This window comes from Equus caballus, chromosome 3 (assembly GCF_041296265.1).
Source record: "Equus caballus isolate H_3958 breed thoroughbred chromosome 3, TB-T2T, whole genome shotgun sequence".
NCBI lineage: Eukaryota > Metazoa > Chordata > Mammalia > Perissodactyla > Equidae > Equus > Equus caballus.
The window spans coordinates 50,337,358-50,353,093 of record NC_091686.1 but is presented as its reverse complement, the minus strand read 5'-3'; the positions used below and the strand labels follow the sequence as shown (position 1 = coordinate 50,353,093).

General features: G+C 37.8%; 1 protein-coding gene across 4 annotated transcripts in view; it reads left to right on the top strand.

The window, feature by feature from the left end:
• SMARCAD1 (SWI/SNF-related, matrix-associated actin-dependent regulator of chromatin, subfamily a, containing DEAD/H box 1) overlaps positions 1 to 15,736 on the top strand; it is a 79,308-nt gene that overhangs the window by 2,112 nt on the left and 61,460 nt on the right. For all 4 annotated transcript variants that reach the window (XM_005608614.4, XM_005608616.4, XM_005608615.4 and 1 more), the window contains exon 3: positions 14,817 to 14,994. In XM_005608614.4, coding sequence (XP_005608671.1) covers positions 14,817 to 14,994 — 178 coding nt within the window. The remainder of the gene's footprint in view (positions 1 to 14,816; positions 14,995 to 15,736) is intronic.

Below are 15,736 nucleotides of genomic sequence, written 5' to 3'. Positions count from 1 at the left end.
AAAATACTCTGGTGTAATTGGAATATGGTGGAATGATTGGGTAGGTTGGATTAAGTGAGAGTTAGGAGTCCAATTTGGAAAGGCTTTGATTGTCTAAAGAGTTTTGAGCTTGTCTGGATTTTCTGGGGAACCTCTGAAGGATTTTAAGCACAGGAGTGACATCCCTTTGTTCTTTCAACAGATATTTGATTTGCATAACATGTTGTAGTTAATGTCTAAACATCCGTGCTCTTTAATATTTTAACAGTAAATATTTTAATCGTTTCTTGTGTAGTTAGAGAGGACAGGGAAGGTTAGAGTGTAGGCATGGGGTTTTGAGTCCTTAAAAGTCTCTGCTGGCGCCGGCCCAGTGGCACAGCAGTTGAGTTTGCGTACTCTGCCTTGGCGGTCCGGGGGTTGCTGGTTTGAATCCCGGGTGCGGACATGGCACCGCTTATCAAGCCATGCTGTGGCAGGCATCCTACACATAAAACAGAGGAAGATGGGCACAGATGTTAGCTCAGGGCCTATCTTCCTCAGCAAAAAGAAGAGGATTGGTAGCAGATGTTGGCTCAGGGCTAATCTCCCTCAAAACAAAGATAGTCTCTGCTGCTGCTTTTTTAGTTAAAGGGAACATTGGACAAGTCACTTAAAATCTGAGGTCCACAGTTTTTTCATCTTTAAAATAAAAGTACTTTGTAAACTGGAATTCAATGGAATGTTTTAGTTATTTATCAATATTAGTAATATGAAATTCTTAATTGCCTTTTCTAGTCAAAAGATGTTTTTCTGCCTTTTTCTGTCTGAAGAGACTTCACTCATTTTCTGTTTATTGGGACTTTTTCTTTTCATACATAAATTCCTCTTAGAAACTGAGATTACCTTTAGGAATCACGTGGTGAGTCTTGATGACACTGGGAAATATGAAAATTAAGTGTGTTCTGGGATTGGTGAGAATTCATCCTATTAGGAATCGAGAGCTTTGCTTTAAGAAAAGATTAGTGTGAATGATACTGAATTTTAGAAATTTGAAAACTAAGGCTAAGTTTAGACTTTATGGGCTCTAGGAGCCATTAAAGGCTTTAGATAAAGGAGTAAAATGATGAAAGAAAGTTGTTTTGTAAATTCAGTCTAGCAGTTGTGAGTACTGTACATTATAGAGAGTAGGGCTTGAAGGGTTAGGAATCGTTTAGGAAGCTCTTAGAATCCAAACTTGATGATCATGGTAGAAATGAAGAAGAACGAGATGTGAGAGATTTCTAAGTGAGAAAGGGCAAGGTTTTACAGCAAGATTCTTGGTAGGAATGAGATAAAATGAATGTTAAGAATTTTAGCTTAGATAATTGAAAAAAAAAAGAGAGTTCTCTACATCAGAATAGGTATGAAGTACCCATCTTAAGTTATTGGGCACGCATTTAAAAGTGCAAATAGGAATCAAAGGTCCTGCCCCCAATTTAGCTGTTGGAGTAGACCAAAGGCAACTTCCCTTAGCATGAGGGAGGGCCTGCTGAATTGAGTGTTGTGCCTTGGGCTGTGGAGAGGATAAGATGCTGAAGTTGGATTTAAGATCAGGACTGCATATGGAGATTGGGAATCATGAGTGGCATACAGATAATGACTTGACTTCCTTTATCATCGTGTAACTTAGTCTGCCATTGTGGGATAATGCTATCTTTGTTTATTTACAATAGTGTTAGTCTCTAAGTCAGCTTATAGGATGAAAATTGTATGCAGTTAAGATTACCTGTAATCACTCTTTTTCAGCTTATCCTGTTATTTCACCTAATATGAGTTAATATTTTATTTATTACCATCCTCTTTCAGTTACTGTGCCACAGATACACTGTTCCTTGAATAGGCCAAGCACAGTCCGATCTTTCCTTCTTCCCATTTGCTCTTTGCCTGCAAGACCCTTTTTGCTGGTATTTGCATATGACTCAGCTTCTTTCAGTAGGGCTTGGTGAAATGTTACCTTTTTTAGAAGGCCTTCACTTGATCACTTTCTCTGAGGTAGCAACTCCCTCCCCCCTCCCCAGTTTTACTCTACTGTATTTTTCTGTATAATTTATTACTACGTAACATTAGATTATATATTTGTCTCCCCTCTTATTAGAATATAGTCATGCATTGCTTAATGACGGGATCACTTCTGAGAAATTCATTGTTAGGTGATTTTGTCATTGTGGGAACATCATAGAGTGTACTTATACAAATCTAGATGGTATAGCCTACTACATTCCTAGGCCATATGGTGCTAATTTTATGGGACCATCGTCATATGTGTGATCTGTCATTGACCAAAACATTGTTATGCAGCACATGACTAAGATCCATGAGAGCAGAGATCTTGTCTGTCTTGTTCACCTGTTCATCTCTGTTGCTCAGAACAGTGAGTGGCATGTAGTAGGCCCTCAGTTCACTGAGAATGTGTTGAAGAAAGGAACATCGGGGGGCCCACCCAGTGCTGCAGGGTTAAGTTTGCACATTGTACTTTGGCAGCCTGGGGTTCACCACTTGGGATCCCAGGTGTGGACCTGCACACTGCTCATCAAGCCATGCTGTAGTAGGCGTCCCACATATAAAGTGGAGGAAGATGGGCACAGATGTTAGCTCAGGGCCAGACTTCCTCAGCACAAAGAGTAGGCTTGGCGGCAGATGTTCGCTCAGGGCTAATCTTTCTCAAAATAAATAAATAAAATATTTTTTTAAAAAAGGGAGTATCGGATGATAAATGGGTGATATTTATACTTTGTATATATTTTTTAAATATCCCTCTTTCTCTTTATGATCTCAAAATAGTCCCTTAGCCATCAGACATTCTTCAGCCGTGGATGCTTTAAACTACTTTTGATACAGGACAGGCTCCTTTAATCCAGTCTTTGGATGTGAGGGCATACACTTTACGTTCATTGCAGTATTCCTTCAAAAAATATTGATCACTTACTATGAGCCAGACTTTTTTCAAGGTATGTGAAACAACCACTGTGAACAAATGGAGATCAGATCGCATTATTTTGCCAGCACTTGACTTTCTGGAGATCTCCTTCTCTTCCCTTCTCCCCTCCTCAGGTTTATTTCACTCTCACAATGCCCAGAGTTATCAATAGTTATTACTTACAGTTTATTTCTCTTTTTTCTTTGACTTTTTTGGGAGTGTAGTGGGTTTGGAGGGAGTAAAGCAGTGGCAGATGAGTGTGAAAGGAGAGAGCCTACTATGTTTTATGCATAAGGGATAAAAATGTGAACAAAGCGTGATCCTCAAGGAGCACCAGGAGGAAGGGGCATGTAAATTTATATAGTTAAAATAGTGTACAATATGATAACTCATATAGAGAGGAAGATAGCAAGCATTGTAGGGTCACAGTCAAATTCACAAATGATTAAATTATATCTATTCTTCCTGGGGAGGATCAGGAAAAGTCATAGAGAGATGATTTTGAGTGGACCCTAAACAATGAATCATTGCTTCTTCGGTGAACAAGGGATGAAAAATATGTTGCTTTGAAGAGTCTGTGGTGTGTGTATGGGAAAGGAGAGGTTATCTATGGAAGAGGAGATTTGGGGCAATATAGATGAAGCTGAAAAATAGAAATGTAAACTGCTTGGTTGTGAGGGGCCAGAGAGGATGGACTTTATTTGGTACACGCTATAGAGCATTTCAGTGTGGGAAAACCATTAATGAAGCTGTTGTATTAATTGAAGCCTAAAGGTAGGAAATGACAGCAGGGATGACAGAGGAGGCAATTTAGGAAAGTTTTAAGTGACATGTGTTGGATGGTGTTTGATGATCAGTTAAATGTGGAGGATTTAAAGAGAACTCACGTCTTTTCTTGGACAGCTGAGTGATTGGCACTATCAACTGAATTAGGCAAGTAGGATTAGGAGGATATTAAAATATGTTGCATTTGCTACCTCTCATATTTCAGTAGCAAGGTCTAGTAAAGGGTTGAACGTTAGAGTTTGGAGCTCAGAGAGTGGTCGAAACCTGAGAAATCAACTTTGGAGTCATCTTTGTGGTAGTGAACAAAAACTGTCCAAGGTGTGTATTAAGAAGCATCAACATTTAGTGATGGACAAAGGAAGGGAAACCAATGAAAGATATAAAGGATGATTAGAATAGTCAGAGAAAATGATAATACCCTGGAAGCTAAAGAAAGAAAGTTTCCAGTTTGGTGTATTATGAACAGTTTCAAACTCTGTAGAGAAGTGAAGTTGGATGGGGACTGATCAGAGACCCCTTTCCTTGGAAATTAAGTTACTGTTGACCTTTAACAGACAGTTTCAGTAGAAAGGTAAGGAGGTGAAGACTACTCTTTCAAGAAGGAAAGAGAGAAACGGCTTGACTGGGAAGGAATGTCAAGAAAAGATGCTTCAGGATTGTTGAAAATTGAGCATGTTTGTTGACCAAGGGAAAGAAGCTAGTGGAGAAGAAAAGGGTGAAGGGAGAAGAGGCATCTGAAGAGAGACATCAAGAGTATGGGAATGGGAGCACAGCCGCACTGTTTAACCTTGCAAAGGAGCAGAGACACATTTTCCCTGGAGGGAAAAGTGAAAGACAAAAATCGATGGGTTCATAGATCATTTAGAGGTTAGAATGGAGGAAAGTTTTAGTTTATGCTTGATGACTTTCTTTTCTTGGTGAAATAGATCGTCCTGTAAAGTCATTGCTGTTTTAATGTGGTTGCCGTGTTGAACGTTAGATTTTTAATTAGTGAGAGAAAGAATTGAAAATCATACCACTTATCAAAAAAATTTCCAGAGCACTGTCTGCCACATAAAGGTTGTATGCTCTTCAGTAAGACAGCAGTGTTTGGGGACTTCACTTCCTTTGTCTAGATGTTCTCTGAAGTCCCTGCAAAGAATAAATGGCTATGATCCTTTGAATGCTGAAGCCGAATGTATCATTTTGGTGTTGATTCTATAACCACCACGAGATACTCAGTCCTTTTTAGGTGTGTGTGGCCAAAATGTGAATCATCGCTATATGTTTAGATAGTCACTCTAGCGTCTTAATGTCTGCTAGTGTTAGTTAAAAAGCAGTACTTGGTAAAAGGGTCACTGTTGAATTGTTTTAATAGAAAGTACAATGAGTACTCATGCTTAAGTAAAAATCTTAAGCACATTTTAAATGTACATCTTTTGTCTGTTTTCCTTCTCTACCTTTTTACTTTCCTTGCTTAGCTATTGTTTTCTTCAAAATAAAATGTTATATAAAAAATTAAATGATACAATGTGTAATCAAGAGAGAATCTTCTGTAATGCTTGTTTAGTTTTGGTGTTTATTCTTTCACATTTTTTTCTGCCTGTTTATATTTCAGATTTTTATGTTTATTTTTAAACTAAATAGCATTATATTAACATACGTATTGTAATGCAACTTGCTATTAAAGAATAGATTTTTTTTTTGTTACACTTTCCATGTCAGTCCATATAAAATATACTATACTTCAATTTTTTTAAATGACTACAGAGCATCGTCTTAGATAGATGTATTGTAATTCATATAGTTTCCTATTAATGGACATTGGTTGATTTGAGTTTTTTCTTCATGTTTTTGCTATCAAGAATGCCGTAGTGACCATCATTTTACGCAGATTTGTGCATATGTGCAATCTGTGGGAAAATTCCTGGAAATGGAATTGTCAGATTAGAGGGAGTCTAAGTAATATTTTAGTAATTGCCAAATCACCGTACACAAACGTTTTATCAGTTTGCACCAGACTACAGCTTGGTTTTCAGATGTCTGCTTTTTCATAACAGGCCAAAATATTGAGAACTTTTTAAATATTAGGCTAATAAGCAATTAAGTTGCTTTATTTTTTTATTTTTAAGGTTATGTATATTTTCATAAATATATTAGCCATTTGAATTTTTTTTGTGTTCCTTTGTTTTTTTCTTTTTCTGAGAAATAATTTGTAAGTCTTTTTATTGTTTTAATTCTCTGTTGTTCATGATAAAGAAATTTTACACTTTTATGTGATCAATTTGTTCATCCTTTTCTTTAAGCTTCTGGGTTTTAGATCCTGATCAGACAGGCATTCCCTACTACCACATTATAGATAAATTCATTCATATTTTCTTCTAGCACATCTGTGTTAATTATATTTTTAATTGTAGTAAAGTATACGTAACATAAAATTTACCTTCCTAACTATTTTTAAGTGTACATCTCAAGGAGTGTTAACTCCATTCACATTGTTGTACAACCAATCTTCAGAACTCTTTTCATCCTGCAAAAACTGAAACTCTCCCCATTAAACAATTCCCTCCTACCCCCAGCTTCTGGCAGCCACCCGTATGCTTTCTCTATGAATTTGACTGCTCTAGGTATGTCATGAAAGTAGAATCATACAGGATTTGTCTTTTTGTGATTGGCCTATTTCACTTTACATAGTGTCATCAAGGTTCACCCATGTTATAACATGTATCCAAATTTCATTACTTTTTAAGGCTGAAAAATATTCCATTGTATGTATATCTACATTTTGTTGATCCCTGCATCCATGGATGGACACTTGGATTGCTTCCACCTTTTGGCTATTGTGAATAATGCTGCTGTGCACGTGAGTGTACAAAAATTTCTTCAAGACCCTGCTTTCAGTTCTTTGGGATATATACCCAGAAATGGAATTGCTGGATCATGTAAGAAATCACCATATGTTTCATAGCAGCCACACCATTTTACCTTCCCACCAGCAGTGTACAAGGGTTCCAGTTTCTCCACATCCTTGCCAACGCTTATTTTCTGTTGAGTTTGGTTTGTTTTTAGAGGGGTGGTTTTGTTGTTGTTTTTGGTTTTGGTTTTTTACTTATTTTTTTGAGGAAGATTAGCCCTGAGCCTAACATCTGCTGCCAGTCCTCCTCTTTTTTGCTGAGGAAGACTAGCCCCGAGCTAACATCTGTGCCCATCTTCCTCTACTTTATGTGTGAGATGTCTGCCAGAGCATGGCTTGACTCGCGGTACGTAGATCCACACCCAGGATCTGAACTGGCGAACCCTGGGCCACTGAAGCAGAATGTGCGAACTTAACCACTGTACCACTGGGCCAGCCGCATACATTTCTTTCTTTTTTTTTTTCCTTAATACTTTTTGGTAAGGAAGATTGGCCCTGAGCTAACATCCACTGCCAATCCTCCTCTTTTGTTTTTTCTTTCCCCAAAGCCCCGGTGTATAGCTGGATATCCTAGTTGCAGGTCATTCTAGTTCTTTTATGTGGGGTGCTGCCACAGCACAGCTTGATGAGTGGTGCATAGGTCCGTGCCCAGGATCTGAAACGGCAGACCCCGGGCCACCAAAGCAGAGCATGTGAACTTAACCACTCAGCCACTGGACTGGCCCCTTTTTGGGTTTTTTTGATAGCCAAACTAATGGATGTGAGTTGGTTTTTGTGTTGATTTTTTTAACCTTAAATTTCATCTGGAATTTATTTTGTTATAAGGACTAAAGGGTGATACTAGTTTTCTCTTTTGCTCAGTATCACTTACTAATCAGTTGTCCCAGAACCATTTATGGACAAATCCTTTTTCTTACATTTGAAACGTCATCATTATAGTCTAAATTCCCATGTATGTTTGTATCTGTGGGCCGTTAATTTGTTTCTATAATCTTTCATTAGTTTACCACATTATTTCAAATCTTGTGTAGTGTTATGATATATGATGTTTTATAGATTTTGATTTGTTTTTTGTTGTTTTTTTCTTGCTCTTTGACCTGAAAGTTCAAAGAAGTGGTTTCTAAGTTTTCCTTTCTTTTTTGAATTTCCAGGTATCTGAAATTTTGTGTCAATGTTTTTATTAAAATTTACTTCTACTTTCAGTGTTCTGTGACCAGAGAATGTGGTCTGTCATATTTCTTCTTTGGTGAATTTACTGATATTTTATTTGTGGCCTAATACACAATTTCTGTGACAGTTCTGAGAGTACTTGGAAGAAAAGACGTAATCTAAGTATAGATTTAATTATATGCCAAATAATAGATGAGTTTTATTATTTATATATTTTTCAAACTGTGGATCACAAACAATGTCATAAAGTCAGTTTCTTGGGTCCTGACTAAATACATGTAACTGTTTTTTAATTGAATAGAATAAGTAGAAAATTATCAAAGTATCACTTACAGTAAAACTTATGAAACTTTTGTTTCAGTTATATGTGTCTGTCAGTGTTGAGGGTCGTAATCTATTATTGCATCTGTTACAGTGGGTCTTGATCAAAAATGTTTGAAAAACGCTGTTCCATCCTGGCCTGGTGGCACAGTGGTTAAGTTTGCATGCTCTGCTTTGGCAGCCTGGGGTTCACCAGTTCAGATCCCAGGGCCAGACCTATGCACTACTTTGGAGCCATGCTGTGGCAGGCGTCTCATATATAAAATAGAGGAAGATGGGCACAGATGTTAGCTCAGGGCCAGTCTTCCTCAGCAAACAGAGTAGGATTGGTGGCAGATGTTAGCTCAGGGCTAGTCTTCCTCAAAAAACAGTTAAAAAAAAGTACTGTTCTATATCTTAATTATTTTTGTGCACTGTTATCTATTACAAGCTTAGAGAAGAGAGTTAAAGCCTCATATTTGTCTCTGTTGACTTTTTGCCTTATATATCCTGCAGTGTTTATACATTTCATTATTGCAATGCAGTTGTGACATATGTCAGTTATATTTTTATTGTGAATATAAATTATCTTATTAAAAAATACCACTCAGGTTTGACATTTTTGCCTTGTCCAATCTTAGAAGCATGACTTTATTTTTTCCTTTACATTTTCTCTGTTTATCTTTTCTTTTGGCTTAAACCTGAAATGTTTCTTCATGCTCAGTTCTCATTTCATCTTAGAGTGATGTGTTAGAAACTACTCTTTGAATTTCTTTTTTCTTCTTCTCCCCAAAGACCCCATGGCCTGATGAGTGGTGCCATGTCCACGCCCAGGATCCAAACCAGTGAAACCGTGGGCCGCCAAAGCGCAGCACACGAGCTTAACCACTTGGCCACGGGCCAGCCCCTCTTTGATCTTGTATTCAATGTATTCTTTGTTTTTTTCTAGAGCTTTCATCAGAGAGTTTAATTTATCTAATATGTTACAGGTATTTACCTCTCTACTATGACATTCAAGTTAAGATTGTCCAGATTTTATAATCTATTTTTTGGTAATAACCCTTTTAAGAAGGCAAATATAGGGGCTGCCTCTGTGGCTTAGAGGTTGGGTTTGGTTCAGCGGCTCGAGTTCACGAATTTGAATCTCAGGCATGGACCTATACCACTAGTCAACCATGCTGGGGCAATGACCTACATATAAAATAGAGGAAGATTGGCATAGATATTAACTCAGGGACAATATTCTTCAAGCAAAAAAAAAAAAGAGGAAGATTGGTGATGAGGTTAGCACAGGGCAAATCTTCCTCACCAAAAATTTTTTAAAAAAAAAAGCAAATATGTGATGTGTTTTATTTGATAGTCAGAGGAAATGCTTTGAAAGTCAGCTGCCGTGTTAGAGATGTGAGCTATGTAGAGCAATACACAATTGGAATATCAAAAGTGTCAGGGGCTGGCCCGGTGGCGCAGCCGTTAACTTCACGCATTATGCTTCTCGGCAGCCCGGCGTTCGCTGGTTCGGATCCCGGGTGCAGACATGGCACTGCTTGGCAAGCCATGCTGTGGTAGGCATCCCACATATAAAAAGTAGAGGAAGATGGGCATGATGTTAGCTCGGAGCCAGGCTTCCTCAGCAAAAAGAGGAGGGCTGGCAGTAGTTAGCTCAGGGCTAATCTTCCTCAAAAAAAAAAAAAAGTGTCACACTTCCATAAATCTGCAGGACAGTTGTAAAGATTTATGTGTTTTCATTTTACATTGGGAGATCACCTTTATGTATGGATTATCAAATTGATTTAGACTATTTCCACGTGAACTCATAATCTCCCAGGAGTGATTTTTTGTCTGTGTTTTGAGTGGTCCTTGATCTTGGACCACTTAGAAAAGTGAAATCGGCGATAGGCTTAAATGCTTCTTTTGTTTCTTGGTAGAGTTAGATATGAGAATGGGTACAATCATACTGAAAAAATTGGGGATATACAGTTGTTTTCTGTTGTGCATTCTACTAATGAGAAAGTTCATTTGGAATTTCTCCCTGGGACCTTGGAACCTTCTTGCATATGCTGATGATGTAGGTTTCCATTACCTTTGGTAATGAGAAAATATCATTTTCTGTCTTTAAAACATGATAGCCTTTTTTGTTTTTATATGAAAGGACAGGCTGTTTTTCCACATGTTCCTTTAGCATTTTGTTTATTCCTCTGTCATGGCACAAATTATGTCTCATAACATAGTTATTTGTGCACGTGGCTACTTAGCTCCTATTACTAGTTTCTTTAGGGCAAGTTGAACTATAACTCTTTTTTTTCTTTAATGTCCCCTACCTCCTGGTACGGTGTCTTAAACACAGAAGACATTCAGCAAATATCAGAACTGAATAGTAGCCAGTGTCTTCATAATTAATTCTGCTTTTCACCATTCTTTCCCTCATTTTTGTATTTTTCTTTTTTGTTTCCTGTCCTCCTTTGCTCTGCTGCTTAAAAGTGCTTCTTTGCTTTGGGTCAAAAAGCATCATTGCATCAGGGATATCTTTTTGGCCGTTGCTCTTAGCTATTTTTGCTGTTGCTTACTTCTAAAAATAGTGCAAACAAATCTAAGCATTCAGCACTATTCTAATTGTAGATTATTGACTATATTTTATATAAACAAGCTTTTACTGTGTCCCATCAGTTTTCAAAGTGTAGTCTCTGAACCTTTGTGGTCCCTAAGACCTAAAAGTGGGTCCACAAGACCAAAATTTTTCATAATAATATAAGACGTTACTTGCCCTTTCTGGTATGTTGGTATTTGCACTGATGGTGCAGAAGCAGTGGTCGGTAAAATGGCTGATGCCCTAGCACAAATCAAGGCTAAGGCTCCAAACTGTTCCAGTAATCATTGTATTCTTAAAATTTTTTAAATGCCAGTTTCTCCTAAGAATGTTCTTGATCAAACAGTAAAAACTGTTAAGTTTATAAAATCTCAACTTCTCAGTAGGCACCTTTTTAATATTTTGTGAAACAAAATGTGAACTACAGTTTGCTGCATGCTGAAGTACAAGGCTTATCTCCGGGGAAAGCATTTGAGCAGTTGCTTTGAGTTTTGAACCGAGCTTGTCTTTTTTTTTCACAGAACACCATTTTTACCTAAAGAATGACTGACAAACTACAGTTATGCAGACTTAGATCTTTAGCAGACATTTTCTCAAAAATAAGCAGTGATATCAAGGAAAACAAATGACAGTATTTATTGCAAGAGATAAAATTCCAATTTTCAGAGGAAAGTTTGGATTTTGAAAAACTGTTATTCACGACTGTGAATTTGACCATCTCCAGATATTTAGAGATCAGTGGTGATATTAATGAATGTAGTTTTTGATAAGATACCGTGAAATGTGTCAACATTTAGAAGATCTGCATTAATCAGTGAGTGAGCCAGTATTTTCCAAATGACCAATGCACATAGAGTTACAAAATAATGCATGGGTTTTAATGGAACAGAATGCAAAAGCTTATTCATATGGTTTCAGATGACACATTGAAACTAACATTTAAAACCTACCACCTGTCAAATTTGGGTTTAGTATCAAAGAAGAGTAATGTAAAAAGGCTTTGAAAATACTCCTCCCTTCCCTAACTATATAACTGTGGGAGGCATGATTTTCTTCATTAACCTGACAAAAACAGTATACTGAAACAGATTAATTGCAGACGCAGAAATGAGAATCTGGCAATCTTCTATTTAAACCAGAGATTTTCACAAATGTACAACAATGCCACTCTTCTCACCAAAATTTGGGGAGTGAGAGGAGGGGATGTGGTTTTCTTGAAAATATTTGTGTTAGTATGTCAAGAGTTTGTTTAGTAAATATTTATTTTCTCAGTTTCTATTTTCTAATATGATAAATTTCATAGATATAACCAAAAGCTCCTTAGGGCCCTCAATTTTTTTTTGGTCAGGAACATTGGCCCTAAGCTAACACCTGTTGCCAGTCCTACTCTTTTTGCTTCAGGAAGCTTGTTGCCAAGCTAACATCTGTGCCATTCTTCCTCTGCGTGGCTTGATGAGCAGTGTGTAGTCTGTACCCGGGATCTGAACCTGTGAACCCAGGGCCGCCAAAGCAGAGCTTGCAAACTTAACCACTACCCCACAGGACCTGTCCCTGGGCCCGTCAGTTTTTAAGAGTGAAGGGGTCCTGAGTTTGAGAAATGCTGCTGTTTTACAACCTTCCCTCATCCCTGTATCACCAAACCGCCACTTCTGTTCGTCACCTGCCCGTCAGGCTGTGCGGATGCCACTTGTTTCAGTGCAGTATGCGTATTGAGTGTGTATATTTTCATGATATATATCCAGTAAAAGCTTGAAGTAATTGAGTGCATGAGGGAGAGTAAGCCACACTCTTTTTTCTGTCTTAACGAAGCATATTAAATCTTTTGTTTCAAAAATTGGTATGTCTTCGCCACATATTTTTGTACTATGATCTGTATAAAATAAGGGAATAAAATCAAAGAAAAGATGAATATATAATCAAGTTGAAGAAATGCTAGTTCTCAGAATACTCTCACTAATAGAATTTTTAGACCCTCAAGCAGTTAGGCATTTGAGTGGCTGGTTTTGAAAAGATTGTTCTTCATTTTGAATAAAGAGATTTTTTTGAGAAAAGTGGACAATCGAAATTATTTTGCCATAAGCCCTTTTAAAACAGAAAGCAAGACACTATTGTCAAACTGTTCAAATGATATGCATTAACTTTAGCTCAAATTTTTAATACAGTAAAGATCTAAATTTTTAATTTTATGTGTGATTTGTGATATGTCAGGAATGCTTTGTAAAAGCAGAGTTCATAGTATCTTTATACTTATTTTACAGGAGTTGGACTCTAATTTTATTACTTTACATAATTATCAGAATTTGTAATTGCCTTCATATTTATGTCAGTTAACATAGCTGTGATGTGTTGCAACACAGAGTTTTTCACCCAGGGCACACTACATTTATAAAATTCTTTATTGGAAAAAAACATGATTTGCTTTTCAGTGGTGATGCTAGGACTTCATTGTAGGAAGTAAAGGAATGTTGTTTTAGTGTTCTCGAGGCAAATGGTTATGTAGGCCTTGGTTAGTGTTGTTTACAAATATAGCTCATGAACCCCATAATAATGATTGCTGTTGTTTCGTGACAGTTAATTGGGGGGGGCCAAGAGTTTTAGAGTGTGAGGATTTAGACTTTGCGCTTGGATTTCAGATCTACTGCTTTCTCCTGTATGACTTTGAACAAGTTGCTTTCTCTAAACCTTAATTTATCTGTAAAAATGTAATATAATGTGTGCCCTTGGGTTTATTGTGAGGATTAAAAATGTTTGTGTTTCACTTGAGGACTGGATAATGACCTAAAAAGTAGTTAACGGTAGCTATTGTTCTTTAAATTGACCCCTTTGAACTGAAGATTCCATGTGGTCATTGCCTTTTTTTTTTTTTTTTTAAGATTTTTAATTTTTCCTTTTTCTCCCCAACGCCCCCCCCCCACCGGACAGAGTTGCACATCTTAGTTGTGGGTCCTTCTAGTTGTGGCATGTGGGATGCTGCCTCAGCATGGCCTGATGAGTGGTGCCATGTCCACGCCCAGGATTCAAACCGACGAAACGCTGGGCCGCCTGCAGTAGAGCGCACGAACTTAACCACTCGGCCACGGGGCCGGCCCCTCGTCATTGCCTTTTAAAGTGTTCACTAGACCAGGGCTCTGACTGCTTTTACTTCAGTATGAGTTCCTTAAATCTGATCTCTCTCCTCAAATTTATAAGGGAGGATAAATTTGGAACTCAGCCCTTGGAGAGAGGAGACCTTGGTAGAATATGGACACAGACAGATGATGCCAACTTTATTAGTTGTGAGGGCTGCCATAACTAAATACCACAGAATGGGTGGCTTAAACAACTGGCCTGCTTTTTTCCCACGGGTCTTGAGGCTAGCATTCCAAGATCAAGGTGTTGGCAGGTTTAGTTTCATCCGAGTCCTATCTTCTTGGCTTGCAGATGGCCACCTCACTGTGTCCTCACATGGCTTTCCTCCATGCACACACATCCTTGGTGTCTCTCTCTTCTTATAAGGACATCAGTCATATTGGATTAGGGTCCCGCCCTAATGGTCTTATTTTAACTTAATCACCTTTGAAGGCCCTATCTCCAGATAGAGTACATTTTGAGGTACTAGGGGTTGGAACTTCAACACAGGAATTTTGGAGGGGACATAATTCACCCCATAACACCAGCGTTTGCATGAGAACTAAGGTTTATTGGATGCTGGCCATCTGCCAATTACTGAACTAAATGCTTAATGTATATCATCTGATTTTATGAGCACATTAGCCCTGTGATTATTAGCATATCTGCTTCATGGGTGAGGACAGAGACTAGATAAGTAACTTGGCTAAGAGACACAACTGAAATTGAACTGTTTGGGGCTCTAGTGTTCATGTTCTCTTAGGCAAGAACTGGATACTAGGAAATATAAGCATAGAGAGAAAAGGTTTAGAATATGAAACGCAAACCTCTGTTTTGCAGTTTCCACTAAGGTCTTGCTAGTAAGTAATCTGTGAAATAGAAAGTTGTTTAACACCAGCCCTGGTTGTCTTAATTTTTTCTTCAAAAAGCAGTAGGAATTTTTGGTTTTAGAATGGGAACAGTGAATAAAGTTAAAGATTTTTAGCACATGATTATAATTATCAAAAACAAATTTTTCTTTTCAAAGTGCTCAAAATGCCTTTCTTCTTTTTCTTTTGCAGAAGATTCTAGTGTTCCAGAAACTCCAGAAAATGAGAGAAAAGCAAGTATATCATATTTAAAGAATCAAAGAGGAATCCAGTATATTGATTTGTCTTCTGATAGTGAAGATGTTATTTCCCCAAATTGCTCTAGTACAGTTCAAGAGAAAAAATTCAACAGAGACACAGTGATTATAGTGTAAGCAGCTTAATGGATTCACTATATGTGCATGTGTAAGAGTTGTTTCAGAAAGAGTTATTTAATATGAAATATTTCGGTGACTTCCTCTTTTCTTTTTTTGCCTTTTCCCTACTGCATCTTGGTTATTTTTCCCTAACTTGGAGATGTAGAGAGGTACTGGGTATGTGTTTGTGTGTTTTTCTGGATAACAGTGATTTTCAATAAAAAGTTTAGTGAGAAGAGAGATTTGGTGTTTTTTTAGCCCTCTATAGATAGGGAAATTATTTTAACAAGTATGTTTGCTCATCTATAACTGCTTTATGATTTGCTCTTGAGTCCCAGAGTCAAATCATTTTAACATTTTTTGGGCACATTCTCTGAGCTAGCATGGAGCTTGTATTATAGTCAGGTAGAAAGACAATAAACAAGTGAAAAATGCAGTAGGTCAAATAATAAATATTATGGGCGAAAGGGAAGGGAAATTCAGGGTTCAGGGCCATGGGTAAGGGCGTGGTTTTAAAGAGCACTGTTGGAAAAGGCTTTGTTGAGAAGACGATGCTTGAGCAAAGACCTGAAGCGGGTGAGAAAGTGAACCATCTGGATATGGTCGGGGAGGGGTGGTATTCTGCACTGGGAGTCGTCTGTTTAAGGACCTAGAAGTCATATTAGGCCTGGTATTCTTGAGGAAAGTGGGGGGACAAATGATAGAGAGTGAAGGACCTGAGGCCACAAGGTAAGGAGTAGGGTCGAGGAGGGCCTT